The sequence below is a fragment of the Pinus tabuliformis genome, chromosome 1_2 (assembly GCF_031772625.1).
Source record: "Pinus tabuliformis cultivar Carrire ecotype Pingquan chromosome 1_2, CPIR1, whole genome shotgun sequence".
NCBI classification, from domain to species: domain Eukaryota; kingdom Viridiplantae; phylum Streptophyta; class Pinopsida; order Pinales; family Pinaceae; genus Pinus; species Pinus tabuliformis.
In genome coordinates, this window is record NC_142298.1 from 354584918 (window position 1) to 354603326 (window position 18409).

General features: G+C 37.9%; 1 protein-coding gene across 1 annotated transcript; it reads left to right on the forward strand.

The window, feature by feature from the left end:
- The first annotated feature begins 14468 nt into the window (after positions 1 to 14468).
- Positions 14469 to 17108, forward strand: LOC149205835 (uncharacterized). Its single transcript, XM_089395179.1, has 6 exons — positions 14469 to 14791; positions 14902 to 14942; positions 15387 to 15550; positions 15714 to 15813; positions 15948 to 16117; positions 16374 to 17108. The coding sequence occupies exons 1-6, from the start codon at positions 14640 to 14642 to the stop codon at positions 16872 to 16874; spliced, it is 1128 nt and encodes a 375-aa protein (XP_089251305.1). The 5' UTR covers positions 14469 to 14639; the 3' UTR covers positions 16875 to 17108.
- The last annotated feature ends 1301 nt before the right edge of the window (positions 17109 to 18409 follow it).

Here is an 18409-nt window from a genome sequence, read left to right on the forward strand (position 1 = left end):
GGAAAGATTTGGGCTCAAAGATTGTTTGCAGGAATAGATCTGGGAAATCAACCAAGTATATCTTCAGATCTAAGATTTTTTCAAGCAAATCTGGGGGTTTTTGAGACAAATCTAGGCCGTGGAGGGAAATATGTTGCCCCAAATATTTTTGCAAGGCCAACCATTAAAGATTTTGCAATAAATCTTAAGATCTGAAACAAAATAATTTTTTTCAGAAAGAGGGTTTCAAGTTTTGGGGCTCCTAAGCCCAGATTTGTCTTCTCCTAGCCTAATGCTAGTTCTATTGGGCCTAGTGCTAGCTCTCATTGGCCCTATATTCTTCTTGCTCCATTTCTGATCTGAATATTTAATTTTCTGAAACTGATCATTGGTGGGCTTTTTGCAGAAAATTTGGTAAAAAATTGTGTTTCAGGTATTGAATTTTCTTTGGCAACTTGGACAAGTGATCTTCAAGGCCTAGAGCCTAAGGGTTTGATTTCTAAACCATCATTTTCCTCATTGTTTGCTACAGCAGTCATATACCTTTCTAATAGTGGTAAAAAAAACGCATGTAAGTGGTTTGAAATTAACTAAAAAACTTGCTAAATACATAAATAAGTCATTAATGTTTGATGTGTATCAAAAAATTGGTCTAGATCTACATTTTGGGTGACTATTATCTCTGAATAATTCTGTTTTTGAAGTTTGAAGTATACCAGTGGCAAAATTTCATATGGGTTAGCCTAAAATCAGTTCGTAAGTTGTTTAATACGTCAAGGAATTAATTTCTTGAGTTGGGGATTCATCATTAGGCTTATTTCATGTTTTAATTGCTGGCTATAATAAGTATATCAAATCTGATATAATTTTGGAAATCACATCATAACAAGCTGAATTTTTTTTATAATTCATGTGGGCAAGTTTGAAAAAAATTCAGTAAATTTTTGGCATAAAGATATCATTGATAGCTTATTGTTTTCATTGTCATATTGCTGTGTCATAAAGTTTTTCTCACTGTTGTCCTAAAATCTAATTTTTGAAAATTAAGTACTCTGTCATGGAATTGTGATAAAATGCATATCTTTTCTTTCATAAACTGAGTATTTTTCGAGCATCTGATATTAATTTGTGAAGACGCTTTTGTTCTCTTTCAGCTATAAATGCATTTGAAAGAATCTAGTAAGCTTGTGGTCTAATTATGATATTCCTAAGAAGTTTACCTTTCAATCTTTGTCTAGTGAAGTGAACATTCATTTTGATAATTAAGGGCTTTGATATATAACTCTGAGTCAGATCGTAGCATAAGCACTTTTTATCCTTGAATCTAACTTCATCTCATCTTCTAATCATCTCATGTGTTTGCATATTAAGTTAGTTCTGCATAACTAAAATTTACTTCCAAGCATAAGCTTGGTCGATAGAGAGATAGGTATCCATCCATCTTTGCTTGAGAACCATGTTTCTAATAGTACTTAAAAGAGTGACCTTGCGGTCGTCAGAGCCACAACTCTTTGCAGCGCCGGAGACACTGGGTATGTTAGATTTTCAGGAGAAGTATCGTTAATCATATCTTAGCGTGCTTCACCTTATCTTCTTTCTGTCAATTACTACAAAATCAGGCTCAATATAGAAAGGATCGAAGGGTTAAAACTTAGATAGGCATTTAACTAAAATTAACCAAGATTCTTGCATCTCATATTAGCTTTAGGATTTGCACTTCATATAATATAGTCATTCATCCAAGCAACAATTGCAAATTAATTACTTGGTCCTAAAGTTCCTAGCAAGATAGTTGACTCCATAAGGCATTGGCATCAATTGCTTAAAATCTAATCAAATCCTATAAATCTTGCTAAATCTAAATCAAGTACTTGGTTGCTTCACTGTGTCTCCCAAACTGGCTGGTTTCCAACTAGTTCTCCTTCATTCCATTTTCGTAGGGTCTATCCCCCTTTGCCTGTTGTAGGGAGACAACTTAAATAAAGAGATTGGGGATCAGGTTGACAACCCTCGATTTGAGCCGTTGTCGCAGTGACTAGGCATTCTGTGCGACAACAAGGTTGTTACAAACATCGATATGAGGAGCAGAATAAGGAGCCCGTGCGGTGTTGGACTTGTGGAGGAGATCATCACATGAGAGATTGTCCACAATATCAAGGTGGTAGGCCTCAGATATATAGTGCGTAGGAGGCACGGACTCTTGGGTATGTTGGTCAATGCATTCCTCGTATCTATGTAGCATTGGATAACAAACATGCAGACCATTAGACATCTATCATTGAGATGGACGGTAAGCTTTGTGATCAAGTTATTTCTATTTTGATTGACCCTAGATCTAATTATAGCTATGTTAGACTTGACTTGGTGGATAAGTGTGGTTTGAATAAGGAATTGCATGCAGAATCTTGGTTAGTGCAGTTGGTTATAGGTACAAACACGTGAGTTCATCATTGGGTAAGAGCTTGTGCATTTGATTTGAATGGTATGCCTACTGCAACACGTTTGCATGTATTACCGTTAAGATCATACAATATGTTGTTGGGCATGGATTGGTTGTACCTTCATAGAACCAAGGTGGATTGTTATGACAAGGCCATTGAGTGCTTGGATGACAATGGAGAACCAAGAGTCTTACATGGAAAGAAGAAAGTCACAGTAGTTAGGATGGTAACAACTATGCAAGCAAAGCACAGTCACAGGAGATGGTGTATGTTATTCGAAGTGCACATTTCTAGTGACGGGTAAGGAAGTTGAGGATGCAGATGCTTTGAGCAGGTACCTAGTTATACAACAGTTTCAAGATGTATTTCCAGAGGACATTTCAGAGTTGCCACCTCACAAGGAGGTAGGTTTTTCTATTGAGCTAGTGCCAGGGGCAGCTCCAACATCAAAGGCACCTTACAGGATGAGCACACCTGAGTTGGTAGAGTTGAAGTTGAAGTTGAAGGAAATGTTGGAAAAGGGATACATTGGGCCAAGTGTATCACCTTGGGGTGCACCAATATTGTTTGTGAAGAAGAAAGATGCTACTCTCAGATTATGCATTAACTACAGACAGTTGAACAAAGTGACCATCAAGAACAAGTATCCATTGCTGAGGATTGATGACTTGTTCGATCAGTTGAAAGGAGCAACAATGTTCTCGAAGATTGATTTGAGATCCAAATATCACCAGGTACGCATCAAAGAGGAGGAGATTTACAAGACAACTTTTCGGTCCAGGTATGGGCATTATGAGTTTGTTGTAGTTCCATTCGGTTTGCTTCAACTACATTTATGTGTTTGATGAATAGTGTGTTGAGTTCGTATTTGGATAATTTTGTTATTGTGTTTATTGATTGCATATTGGTATATTCTAAAAATGAGGAAGAACATGCGAAGCATTTATTAGGAGTGTTGAGATTGTTGAAAGAGCATCAGTGGTATGCTAAGCTCAACAAATGCAGTTTCTTCCAGACTGAGGTACAGTACTTGGGGCATGTTGTCTCCAAGGAGGCATTGCAGTAGATCTAGAAAAGATAAGTGATATCATGGAGTGGGTAGCTCATATGAATGTAGACAAGGTTAGGTATTTCATGGAATTGACAGGTTATTACAGGAGTTTCATCATAAACTTCTCACAAATTTCTTATCCTATCACATCATTACAAAGAAGGGTAAGAAGCTCGAGTAAACAAAGGAGTGTCAGGCTAGTTTTGAGCAACTTAAATAGTTGTTGACACGTGCACCAATGTTAAAGATTGCAAATCCAGACAAATAATTTGTAGTATGCACAGATGCTTGCAAGAAAGGAATTGGTGGAGTCCTTATGTAGGATGGATAGGTGGTATGCTATGAGTCGCGAAAACTGAATGAGCACAAGCAAAACCTCCCCACACATGATCTTGAGTTGGTAGCGATCATACATGCATTGAAGATGTGGAGGCACTACCTTCTGGGCAGGAGTTTTTTGTTGATGAGTGATCACAGTGGTTTGCATTATCTATTTGACCAACCAAAGTTGAATGGTAGGCAGGCTCGGTGGTTGGCCACAATCAATGAGTTTGATTTTGAGATCAGGTATATCAAAGGTAAGGATAACAGGGTGGCAGATGCCCTTAGCATGTGAATATAGGTAAATAACTTAGCAACTATGAGCTCTAATGGGACAAACTTACAGATAGGAACTTGTAGGCATGTTAGCAGGATGTCAAGTATATGGAGATTATGCATAGGTTGCAGTAGAGTACAGGTACATGTACATGTGGTGGTACATGTACATGTAGTAGTACATGTACAGGTACAGGTGGTGGTACAAGTACAAGTATAGATGTAGGTGCACGGTATGTGGACTATCGCATCACGGTAGACGGACTAGTTTGATTCAGAGACAAGATATATGTGCCAGACAATAGTGAGCTCAAGAAGGTGACCTTGAGGGAGTTTCATGCAAAAACATGTTGTAGAAATTTCTCTATATATCAGCTAGCTATGATACCATGTAGAAGTTTTGCAAATTCTCTACAAATGTCGCACTAAGATCATGTAGAAAATCTGACTGTAGATTAACCTGATAATGCAATATAACTAAAGAAAAATACTTTAATCTACTTCTACAATCAAACTTGTGGAAGCTTAAAAGATTTGAGCAAGATCAAGCTGAACACATATAACCAAAAGAAGAATCAATGCACATGAAACACAAAAAATACTCTGGGGAAAGCCTCAGCTAAAAAACCTCACTATCTGTATTATCATATAAGGTGGAAATATCTCAGAATTACACAAAGCCTTAGCTCTCACAGCTAGCCAACTCTCAGTACAATCCTCCTGGATGCTCACAGGAAAACAAAGCTTCTCACAAACCTTCTCCTCTACCCTCTAAGCCTCCTATTTCTTTGCATTGTTTCTCCTGGGTGATCCTACTATTACCAAGTGTAACACTGATCACTCAAACTGATCTCACACCTTGTAAAACTACGCAATCCTCAAGGAACCTTATTCCTTTTGTGTGGATGAGTTTCCTTGATAAGAAAACTCATGCAACTGATAGTACCCTGTCCTTGACATTTAGCTCAACTGGGTCTTTCTCTGAATATACATGCATGAGTTTCTGATTAGAGAATCTTCTATTATCTGGAGTACACTAGTTGGATGCATGCATGCATTAACTAACTTCACTCACAATTAGTTCCTCAAATAGTTTGGAACTAATTTAACTGGACTTAACTCAGTAAACTGAGCTAACTAATTACAACTCAAATATAACTCAATCTTATCTCCTTAATTAAGGGATAATCTCCTTAATTTAAGGGATAGTTGTTGCATGACTTCAAAAATACTTCTAACTTGAATTTCTCTAACTAATTAATCCATAATGAATTAATTAATTATTTTTCAAGCATCTGGTGAGACTAAATTCGAATTTAATTCACAATTTTAATTCAAGGACAAATTAAAATTGGAATATTATGGATTTTATTTTTATCATTTCTTGTTGCTATTTTCAACACTCCCTCTCAACAAGAAAGGAATTCAACTCTATCCCGATCCAGAACCTTTGGAATGTTCTTCATGCAACACTTCTCTCTAGTGTTGTTGCTCTAGCAACTCCAGAGACAAAAAAAACATCCAACATGAATCAGTATGATGCATCTGTCATCAAAGTATTTGACTGCTATTGCCTCTGTCGACTGAAAACTTTGCGCTTCTGCTGACTCTGCCTTTCTACACTGTTGTCAATCCTTCTCTGTGCTCTTCAATATCTAACTGTTCTAGCCTCTGTCACTTTGATCTCTGACTGCATCGATCCCACTGATTCCTCCTGCTACTATGTACTTTGGGCTTCCATAGCAAGGTACGATCCATGAGATAAAACCTCTCAATGAACCCTGCCCAATTTCAGCCTTCTTGGGACTATCACTTCACATCGCCCCACCTCACACCCAGAGGTATGGTTGCATGTGAACCCTTTGCTGAATTGGCTCAAAATCCCCCCCCTATTAGAGGTCTTTGCATGAGTGGATGCCTCCACTCGGTCTCCTCTCAGCATCTCCAATTGTGGCTCCTCCACAATTGTCTGAGACTTCTTCTGGGGTTGTATGTTGAGATGTAATTTACTCTCCCTCTCAACCACCAAGTCTCTAAAATTTGCCTTGCTCTTCAAAGCTTTGCATGCATCTTGAACCTCAAGAGCATACAGGTTCTTGACTCGTGAACCGATCTGTTTCACCTGTCTCGTGGTGATGTGTCTAAGGAAAACCTTTCCCTTACTAAAAACGACATCATAGCCTTTGTCCTCCAACATGGCGATCGATACCAAAGTCTTCTTCCGTCGAGACACATACTTCACATCTGTCAAGGTGATAAGAGCTCCATGATCCCTCTGAAAAGCAACCGTGCCCACTCCTGAAACACTATACCTTTCATCGTCACTCATCTCTATGTGCATCTTGAGGTCTTTCTCCTCCAAGTTACTGAATAAAATTTTATCGCCGGTTATGTGGAATGAGGCTCCACTGTCAAGATACCAACCACAACCCATCATCGATGACACCATGCATGCGATGAGAGTGAAGTCCATCTCGAACTGAGAGGCTAATGCCTCACCTTTCGATCCTACCGAGGATCCCTTCTTGGACTTCTTCGATGGGCAATTAGTCGCATAATGACCCATCTCGTGACAATTAAAACATCTCACTTTAGACTTGTCAACCTTCTTCCCTCCATGAGAAGAATTCAATTTGGAATGAGAATATTTTTCCTTCCCTTTCCTTGCCTTACTTACTAAGGCCAGATTTTCTTCATCATCCTTGGATGACGAACCATCTCGTGTGCTCCTCCTAATCTCCTCCTACATGAGATCTGACCACAGTCGTTCCTAATCCGACAGTTTCTCCCTTCCATTCACAGAGTTCTAGTAGCTATTCCAGCTCTTTGGAAGGCCAAAGAGAGCGAGGCTCACCATATCATCATCAACAATAATTATTCCCACACTTACAAGCTCATCTTTGCAAGTGGTGAGCTTGTTCAGATATGTGGAAATAGTATCGTCGTTCTCCATCTTGATTCTTCGAAGCTTATCCTTGAGCGTTAATTTCATCTGGTCGCTACTGTTCTGGTAGAGGTCCTTCAATGTCTTCCACATTGAAGATGGAGTATCCTTCCCATGGAGACTCGAGACAATATGGTTTCGAACTCCCTCAAGGATAATCCGTCTCGCCTTGGCCACACACTTCTTCCACTTAGCCAACTCTTGTGCATTAGTTGAAGCTGGCTTTGGGATTTCTCGATCAATGAAATCTTTCAAGCCGTTGTCTTCTAATACAGCCTCCATGCGATCTTTTCATGCTATGTAATTCGAGCTGCCATCCAAGGCATACTCGAGTCTCAAGCCATAAAATGCCATTGACGAACTCGATGTATGATATGAATTCGATTTGCAATTTCAACCCCAAACTTCAAACTTCAAATTCTCTTCTTATTATACTGTTCACAGCTCCGATAAACTAGGCTCTGATACCATGTAGAAATTTCTCTATAGATCAGCTAGCTCTGATACCATGTAGAAATTCTGCAAATTCTCTACAAATCTCGCACTAAGATCATGTAGAAAATCTGACTGTAGATTAACCTGATAATGCAATATAACTAAAGCAAAATACTTTAATCTACGTCTACAATCAAACTTGCGGAAGCTTAAAATATTTGAGCAAGATCAAGCTAAACACATATAACCAAAAGAAGAATCAATGCACATGAAACACAAAAAATACTCAGGGGAAAGCCTCAGCTAAAAAACCCCACTATCTGTATTATTACACAAGGTGGAAATATCTCATAATTACACAAAGCCTTAGCTCTCATAGCTAGCAATCTCTCAGCATCCAGGCAAACAAGGCTTCTCACAAACCTTCTCCTCTGCTCTCCAAGCCTCCTATTTCCTTGCGCTGTTTCTCCTGGGTGATCCTACTATTACCAAGTGTAACATTGATCACTCACATTGATCTCACACCCTGTAAAACTACGCAATCCTCAAGGAACCTTATTCCTTCTGCATGGATGAGTTTCCTTTATATGAAAACTCATGCAACTGATAGTAGCCTGTCATTGACATTTAGTTCAACTGGGTCTTTCTCTGAATAGACATGCATCAGTTTCTGATGAGAGAATCTTCAGTTATCTGGAGTACACTAGTTGGATGCATGCATGCATTAACTGACTGAACTAACAATTAGTTCCTCAAACAGTTTTGAACTAATTTAACTAGACTTAACTCAGTAAACTGAGCTAACTAATTACAACTCAAATATAACTTAATCTTATCTCCTTAATTAAGGGATAATCTCCTTAAATTAAAGGATAGTTGTTGCATGACTTCAGAAAGACTTCTAACTTGAATTTCTCCAACTAATTAATCCATAATGAATTAATTAATTATTTTTCAAGTAGCTGGTGAGACTAAATTCAAATTTAATTCATAATTTTAATTCAAGAACAAATTAAAATTGGAATATTTTGGATTCTATTTTTATCATTTCTTGTTGCTATTTTCAACACATGTTCAGGTCTCCCAGGCTATCAGAAGACATTTACCATAGCGAAGACATTTTATTATTGGCCAAATCTAAAAAGGATGTAGCAGAGTATGTGGCTAGGTGTTTTGATTATCATCGTGTGAAGGTAGAATGTAAGCATCCATGTGGATTGCTATAGTTGATTGCGATTCGAGAGTGGAAATGGGAGGTCATTTCCATGGACTTCATCACAGGTTTTCCAAGGATAGTGAGACAACATGATTCCATCATGGTTATTGTGGACAGGTTGACAAAGGTTGCACACTTCATTCCAGTGAAGTCTACGTTCTCAACTAGCGATGTAGCACAGGTATTCATCAAAGATGTGGTCAAATTGCATGGTGTTCTGAAGAAGATTGTGTTAGACAGGGATGCAAAGTTCACTTCCAAGTTTTGGAAGGAGTTATTTACAGGTTTGGGCATAGAGTTGGCCTTCAGTACATCTTATCATCCGAACACAAATGGACAGACAAAGAGGGTCAACAAGATATTGGAGGACATGTTGAGGATGTACATGATGCATCAATAGTGGAAGCGGGAAGAGTATCTTCCACCGGTAGAGTTCGCTTACAACAATGGGTACCAAGAGTCACTGAGGATGAGTTTGTTTGAGGCATTGTATGGGTGGAGTTGCAATACTCCCGTCTGTTGGAGTGACCCAATTAACATGGTGTTGATTGGACCGAACATGTTGGTGGACATAAAATAGGAGATGCAAGTTATAAAGAATAATCTAAAGGCAACACATGATAGGTAGAAGAGCTGTGCAGATTGGAACATGTTGTTCAAGGAGTTTCAGGTCGGGGAACATGTGTGCTTTCACATCAAACCAAAGAAGATTTCCTTACGGATTGGATCATGTGCCAAGATGGCACCACGATTTTGTGGACCCTTCAGTATTGTTGAGAGGATTGGGCCAATAGCTTATCGACTTGCACTGCCTCGTCCATGATCTTTTCCATGTGTCATTTCTTAGGAAGTATGTTAAAAATGTTGATCATGTAATGGACTAGTTTGTATTGTAGGTGGATCTAGATGGAGAATTCCAATCAAAGCCTCAATGTATACTGCAGAAAAAGGTGCTCATGCTTCATAATCGAGAAATTGAGCAGGTTAAGTTGCAATGGAAGCACTTTGGGCCCGATGAAGCTACATGGGAGATGGAAGATCAGATGCAGGCTATGTATCCTTCATTGTTTGTTGGTTGAGGCAAAGCAATTTTGGTATGGTGTTTTGGTATATGTCTTGGTATATGTTTTGGTACATGTTTTGGTGATGTTTGGTATATGTACATATGTATATGGATGTAAATACCACCATGAGCTATGTTATAAAGCTCTAATAAGTGGTATGGGTGTCATGTCATTATGATGTTATATTTGTTATGTTTTCATGTTGGTTTTCTTCTCAGCAGGTTGATCATTGTAAATACTGCATCGAGCTAAGTTATAAAGCTCCATCGACAATATATTTTTCTTATAACAATTTTGTGGTTATAGGTGTTGTTGAACACCGAGGGTGGTGTTCCCCCAAGGGGGAGGGTTCTGTAACATCCCTGGTGAAATTTCCATGTAATAAGCGTTAATAAAGACAAAATAATAACCATGATTGGTGGGACACTTATTCCAAGCTGAATGTTGGGCAAGACATCTTAGCGTAGGTGTTCATTTGGTTATTAATGGTTAAGGAAATTGGCAAAGGCAATGACTAAGGCTTTGGAAAGGCAAAATAACATTTTTGACACATTTATTTATGAAAATAATGGAAATTAGGAGAAAAGGGAGGTGAAAGGTCACAGGTTGCATGTGAGGAGGAAAATGAAGGAAAATAATGGAAAAAGAAGAAAATAGAGGTCTCATTCAAAAAAAGGCTTCTGAGGATCAATACACACACTTTCTCAAAGCCAACAAAACGCCTATAGTTAAACCTGCTCGTGTTGATCCTATCTCTAAGGTTCATCTCCCGTATATCCAAGGAACCACCGATAGGATTTTCCATATTCTTAAGAAGATTAATGTCTCCTCTTCTTTCAAACCTCTTATTACCATTAAAAATTCTCTTAGATCTGTTAAGGACCCTATTGATCCCAATGACATGAAATGGGTCTACCTTTTTCCATGCTCCTGTGGTATCCCTTACATTGGAGAAACATGTAGGTCTATTAAACAGAGGATTAATGAACATGCTGTTGACATTAGACACAGTCGTTCCCGCACATCCACCCTTGTCGAGCATGCAGAGAAATTGAACCACGACGTCTGCATTGAAGAATCCAAAGTCATTGCTAGGGTTGATCATTTCCACCACATGAAACTTAGGGAAGCGATTGAAATTGAAAGGCATGCCAATAACTTTAATATGGATGATGGGTGAAAATTAAGTAAATGCTAGATTCTAGCTCTCTCCTCATGACCCTTCCTCATTTTCTCTCCTTTCTCCCTCTGTTTCCTCCTTATTTTCTTCTATCTTCTTCTAGTTTTATCCCCTATTATCCTTATTAATTTTCTTTAACTTCATATGTCTAATATGATTAGTATATTATATATTTTTGAGCATCTTTTTCCTTTTTTTACAACTAAATTACATTTTGCACTTAATAATACAACTTAACTATTAATATTTTAGTTAACCTTTAGGGTTATCACTGCTTTCCTCCTATTTAAGAAAAAATTATCCTCTAATAAGTAATAATCATATTAAATGGACAACATTAATAAATATTCTTATTAAAGAAATTGATAATATTAATAAACTATCATTAAAATATAGTGAAATAAAATATTTTAATAATATTTATAAATTATTACTAAAATATATTATTTTAATTTTGAATTATTCCTAATAGCTAGTTTTCAATCGAATATATTCTATTTAATAAGTCAAATAATATTATATAAATTAACTTTTTTTATATAATATTACTATATAATTTGATATCATTATTTATTATTTTATAATATCGAAATTAAATAATTAATTATCACATAACAATTAGTTTCTAACTAAATATTGAATATTTAAACAGATAACCCCTTACCATTTTTTCTTAAATAATATTTTACCTTCCTCATTAACGAATTTACCAACGGCTAACTTCGGGCAATGATGCATCCATGCTATTTATTCCTTCAGATCGATTGATTTCTCACCTTGTCATGAGGATGAACCATATTAGTTGGTTCGAAACGTTGACCAAATCTTAATGATGTGATTAATCTGGAAGACTTATATCTACATTATGGATCACAAAAGTTTTAGATCTAACACAAACTTTTATTAGTTCAATTTTGGAGCTCTCTTATTATTCCGTCTCTCTCTCTCTCTCTCATTCTTGGATACTCAGAGTTTCTTAGAACACTCTTGGAGAGTGAGGCATACTTGGATTTCTGGAGCAAGAAGGCAAAGGAAGAGCAGGAAAGCGCAATAGGACATCAGGATCAACAACTACAACGAGTTTTGTTTGCAGGTAATGAGTTGCATGTATGCTTTCCTCATTAGTTTTGCCATGCATGATAAACGCATGTGGATTATTGGTCACGGTCTGTCATTGGCATGGAGGATGGACAAGATTGATAGTGGATTTTCTTAGCCTTGCCATTTTCTGGATAACCATGTTGATTGTGGATTTATTTCGTAGTTTTGTTTAGGGTTGGTTCTCATGTTTCCTTATCTTATGTTGAGTTACTAGTTTTTGGAGCCTTGGTTGGACAAACGCTCTGGAACCCTATAACAACTTGGGTTAGAGTTACTAGTCCTAGAGCTTTGGTTGGACAAATGCTCTGGAGCCCTTGGTGGGTTGAGTTACTAGACTTGGAGCCTTGGTTGGACAAACGCTCTGGAGCCCTTGGTGGGTTGAGTTACTAGTCCTGGAGCCTTGGTTGGTCAAACGCTCTGGAGCCCGGTATAAGTTGTGGGTTGAGTTACTAGACCTGGAGCCTTGGTTGGAACAAACGCTCTGGAGCCCTGGAAGGCTTGGATAGAGACCAATCTAATGATGGTTTTGTGTTGTCCGGCTGTGAGGTGGAATCACTGTTCGATGGGTTGAGGTGGTTGGCCTCTGGAAGCCTTGGATGGTTTTGGATTGATGTGTTTTATGAGATCCCACATTCATGCTTGGAATATGGAACGAAGGTGAATCACTAAAAAGAGATTTGGCTTAGCCATTCTACGCTCGAGTGGAACGTAGAAGTCCCATCCCAGTGTTGGATTTTGCATCATAATTATGAGGTTATTTCTCCTTGTATTTCTATGAGTATTATACTAGTTTATATGTGAATCATATGTCTGTGATTTCATTGGTATTTCTGTTGTTATTATGCTGGTTATGTATATATTTTATGACATTAGCTATGTATGACTCTCATCATGGTTTTACTTGTAAATGAATGAACAATGTATCTATGACCTAATAAATGAAATGATTGTTAATGTGTTGAGGCATCAATGCTTCTTAGTGATTCTCAACTAAGTATGAGACCCCTATGCTAAGATATGTTTTTTTCACTTACTGGTTCACGGATACCCGGGTCAGTGGGTAGCCGCTACGTCCAGGGTTTTAAACACTGAGTGGACGCCACCCGAAGGGCATCAACACCCCTCGGCCTATTTACTGACCTAACCCCAAGAGCTTTCGGGATTCGACCCTGTGACCTCCCATTGGCGAGGCACTTGATTTGACCGATTGAGCTAACTCTTGGGGCTTTATGCTAAGATATGTTATTTACACCTGTAGATTATATATTCGTGATATGTTTGACAAAATGCCTGTCATGGCTAATAGGGGTCAAGTCAAGGTCTTATTCAAGTACCTACGTTTGTACTATCATTTCCTTGTTATCTTACTGTTTTGAAGGTGTCATTCAATTTTGGGCAGTGACTTGGGCTTTGGGCCTGAAAAAGTGGCTCAAATCTCGGTGACACTAGCACATGATTGACGAAAATAGTCCCTAGATGCTGGCATGCCTATAGCATGGGAGCGTCTAGAGCCTCCTGGATGTTGGCAGGCTTATAACATGGGAGCGTCGAGAGCCTCCTGGACGTCGGCAGGCTTATAACATGGGAGCGTCTAGGGTCAAGTGGTCTAAAATCTCAGTGGGACACGGGGGCTAGTTGGCAGAAAGGTTGGGATGATTCCTGAAGGTCCTAACGCTGATGCTGAAGGTCTGTATGATATGTTTCCATCGATTCCACTTCCTTAATGTGACTTAGGAGGTCAAATGATATCATAGTGGCCTCTCGTCGCATGTTTATCCTAGTTGGCTAGTTACTTGGGTAGATGTGGAAAGAGGGTGTTACAAACTCAAGCGAGTCAAGTTTCTATGAATCACCCTAACACAAGGGAACTACCTGTGTGTGAGGATTTCACTACTAAAATTTACGGAAGTGCACATACTCTACCTTCCTCTTTGAAAAATTACATGTTATTAAAACTAACCAATACTATTAAAACCAACAAATATTATGAATATAATTTGTAAATTATATTTTTAGTTGAAATATTAAAGATTAACTTATATTTTTATATTATAAGAAATATATGTGATTTTATTTGATATAATATCACACGCTGTAATTGCACTTTGAGAAAAGAAGATAACCCATCACTCCTTACATCCAATTGATAATGAATAAAAAAAATGAATATAATATCAATTATCAATCTGCAAGAGGACTTGACCTTCGCTTCATACTTTGCTGTGAACATTGGAGAAGATGCTAATATTCTCATCTGAATTTGGAACGTTGAATTGGATAACTCAATGGCCAAGTGAAAGGGAAAAGGAAAGCAGGCTATATCTAGCTCGAATTTAATCTTAACATTAAAGTGTGTCGGCCAATTTTTGTTGAGCTTCATAGACATTTATTTCTTGTGTCTATTAAACGACAATAAACATCAATATCCAAACATAATTTACTATATATATATATCTATATATGTAAAGGGTTTGAGTTGAAGTATGTTATGTACAAGTACGCCTTTCTTCTGAGGTCTGCGCTCTCTCGCAGCGGAATTTAATATTCCTGATTTGGGTTTTGTGCAGTAGGTGCCACACAAATAATCCCTCTCTCTTGCTTGTTTTACTGAAGAAAGACTTTTAGCCAACGATGGCCGTGGAGGGTTCATCTAAGGCGGAGGAAGCAGGTCAATCGCCATCCAACAGCGAAACCCAAAATGGAAAAGACGATAATTCCCAAGAAAACGATGCCGCTCAGGAGCAGAAGCAGAACGCTGCCTCCAGAGACACTTCCAGTCCTGGGTGAGTATTTAAATCTGTCTTTTCATTTATTTGTTACTTCATGTAGGGCATACCATTTCCAAAGGTTTTAAGCGTTTTAGTCATTGGCTTATCTTGCCATTTATTGACAGGAAAATCTTTATTGGTGGTCTATCGAAGGAAACGACATCAGGTATGAATGACTTTTGTGTTCTGCACATATATCTGTTCGGATTTCTATCTGCTATGCTTGCTATCCAACGTTGGTATTTGCAGTGGGGGTTTAGTACTTGTTGGCGTTAGGGTTTTATTAGGGTTTTATAAGTATATGTTCGAATGCGTGCAGACGGCTAATTAGAGGCATTTCCTGCATTAAGTTTGTAGGGTATATATCGCATTTCACATTCGTCTTCTAAAGGGTGGTTTCAAGATAGTGATTAGTCCAGGGTCTGGTGGAAAAACTAGGATTTAGATCGGGGTAAACTTTTGTGTGTTTTAACCCTGTTGGAAATGCACATACATGGTGTATTCCTTTTTTTGAGTGACGATCCTCTTAGATATTTAAGAATAGATTAGGCTAGGGCTTTAATAGCATGATTGGAGAATATTAATGGGTATATTTTTGAATGCATCACAGCGAATTTCACCAAATATTTCAGCAAGTATGGAGAACTTACAGACTCTGTCATAATGAAAGACCGCGCCACAGGCAACCCTAGGGGTTTTGGGTTTGTGACTTATGCTGATCCCTCTGTCGTAGACAAAGTCATTAAGGATAAACATGTTATAGATGGGAAAATGGTAAGTTCTAGGGTAACTATCCCTTATGAGATTAGGTCTGCTGGAAAATTTAATGCCTTCTATTTCCATCGTAATCTTTATTTATTAGTATACATGGTATCTAGATGGGCTGCTTGTTTTGCCCTCGTATGGTGCTTAGGTTGGAGACTTTTGGGTTTGGCAGGTCGAAATCAAAAGGACTATTCCAAGGGGGAGTGCGGCAACCAAAGGCCCCAAAACCAAGAAAATTTTTGTGGGTGGTATACCTACGTCAATTACAGAAGGTGGGTTCACAGTCACTTTGTTAAATGCTTTCTTACTCCCGTTCAAGTTAACTGGAAAACAGTGTCAGAAACGGAGTTGCTCGTAAATTTTGTATTTTACTTTTGGACTAGCTAACATTCACATCTGTTTGCAGATGAGTTCAAAGACTACTTTTCCAAGTTTGGCAAGGTTGCTGAGCATCAGATCATGCAAGATCATGGCACAGGTCGCTCTCGGGGTTTTGGTTTTATAACCTTTGATAATGAACAAGTCGTTGAAGAGATCTTAGCACGTGGGAAAATGTGTGAGTTGGGAGGAAAGCAGGTAAGCCTTCTGCGATATATGTCTTCCAGTTCACATGGGCCGCATTTTTTCACATTTTAGTTTTTTATTATGCACGATCTGGAGCAAGTTTGTATGGTTTTGCAGTGCTCTGTCTTTGGATATATTTAAACTGTAAAGTCCTATGTAGTTAATTTGGATAAATTGTAGTAGTAGAATTACCCTACTTTGGGAGACGTGGTTCAGTTAGCTTCATGATTTGAATCATAATCTAGGTTAATATTCTGTTTTGTTGTAGGTGGAGATTAAGAAGGCTGAGCCCAAGAAAGCTTTGCCCGAGCCTGAACCTGCATTTGGAATGGATGGAAGGCCTCCCTTTATTCCAGGTCCACGTGGCTATGGGGATGTTTATGGTGGATTAGGTGCTGGTGACTACACTGGTTCCTATAGGGCAGGAGGATATGGCGGTAGAGCAGGAGACTATGGTGGGTATGGAGGTGCTGACTATGGTAGTGCCTATGGAAGCTATGGTGGTCCTGCTCTAGGGGGTTATCGGGGAGAATCCGCAGCTGGCTATGGAAGTCGTTTTGGGTCTTACAGTGGCAGCTTTGGGGGCTATGGAAGTGGGATGCTTGGTGGCTATGGAGATGGTGAGGGTTTCGGTAGCTATGGTGGTAGTAGTTATGGAGGCAGCTATGACTCAGGGATTGGCGGTGGTTATGGTGGAAGTTCTGCTTATGGGAGTGGACGGGGAGGCTATGGTGGTAGCAGTGCCCGATATCATCCATATGCAAGATAGAATAGGATTCATCCTTTGGCGAGTGAGTGTGTCCTAAGCAGTTTCATAGTGCAGACAGTGGCATCCTTTATCTGAAGACGGTACTAGACATTTGAGTCTTAATGGTGTTACAGTAATCAATGTTCCAATGTATACTCTGAAACATCAAGTTAAGTTCTGTATTCTATGAAACATCAAGTTAAGTTCTGTAGGGATTTTGTTTCATTAAGGATATTCAAAAGGGTATTGCTTTTAGTATTGCTTTTAATATGCTGACAATTTTTACTTGCATGGCTGATACTAGCTGAAATTAGATTATTGGAGATTGCTTTTAATATGATGAATTTTTTTACATACATCGCTGATATTAGATTATTAGAGATTTATACGATTTTATGGATTGGATGAAGTTTTTCATGATTTTCATGCCCTGCCCTTTTGAAACATTGAAATTGAAGTCTGAAATAGTATAGTTTTTTTTATTAATGGTTATTTCATTTCTAGCTCCATTGTTTTTATAAATTTAGCTAGGAAAACAAGATACCACTCTGTGAACTGTAACGTTTTGTAAACTAGGAAGATGTGGTTTAGAAACATTTTCTTAGACCTCATTCTTCACTAATAGAAAGTTGTGAAACGAATTTTAGCTCGATGGATGATTTGCATTAGAAAAGGAATTCTATACATACGGTCCTTGTTAGTGCAAGGAGGTTTACAGCCGCCGTTGATTGAATTGAATAGAAAACTAATATAGTTTTTAAAAGGTCGCATCACCACTTATGCTTGCAGAAAGGAGATTTATCGTTCATTTAAATACACATTTGAAATGTGTGATGTCAGAATATGGCTTGCAATTTGAGTTTTACTTTGAATGTTCATTGTCCAAGTCCCAATAAGATCGTTTGAGAATGACTCGACACATCATTTATATGAAGGGTTGAAATTATTAACCGCACACAGTTATTTTTTAGAAATGCTAAATGCTTAGTTTTTTTCGCAAATGCGAAACAATTTTAAAAGCTAATATGCAATAATGAATTCATTTTTAAATGTTAATTGTGTCTTTACACCCTTCCACTATGCCATTGCGCCCTTTCATATCCCTTGTTTAGTAGTGCTCATCTCGATATCGTGTCTTGGATAAATACAACATTTTGCAATTTGCACAAAATATGACATTTGAATGTTTCAATTAATTTTTTCTTCATTTTTTACATAATGATTTAAATGAAATGTGATCAAAGGTGATTTGAAGGTTCTTTAAGGAAAAAAATGGATGAATATTAGTTGTCGGAAGAACACAGAGAATGGATCATTAACAATGATTTAAAAGAAGTTTGCTCACAAAAGTTTTCTAGAAAATTCTTTTTTCAAACAAAAAAATGGGTGAATAATGAAATACGAATTTTTTCTCAAACCAAAAAAGATGGGTGAATAATGGGTTTTTTCTCAAAAAAATATGGGTGAATAATGAAATATTGTTGGTGGAACCATAGAACGAATCATCAATGAATGGCATGAAGATGAAGATGTAAAGTAACTCATGTATTGTTAAG

Bases quoted from the DNA above. Each gene is read 5' to 3' on its own strand.
- LOC149205835 (XM_089395179.1), top strand. From the start codon at position 14,640: ATGGCCGTGGAGGGTTCATCTAAGGCGGAGGAAGCAGGTCAATCGCCA. The intron at 15,551-15,713 runs GTAAGTTCTAGG...TGGGTTTGGCAG, and splicing joins ATGTTATAGATGGGAAAATG to GTCGAAATCAAAAGGACTAT. The intron at 15,814-15,947 runs GTGGGTTCACAG...ATCTGTTTGCAG, and splicing joins ACCTACGTCAATTACAGAAG to ATGAGTTCAAAGACTACTTT.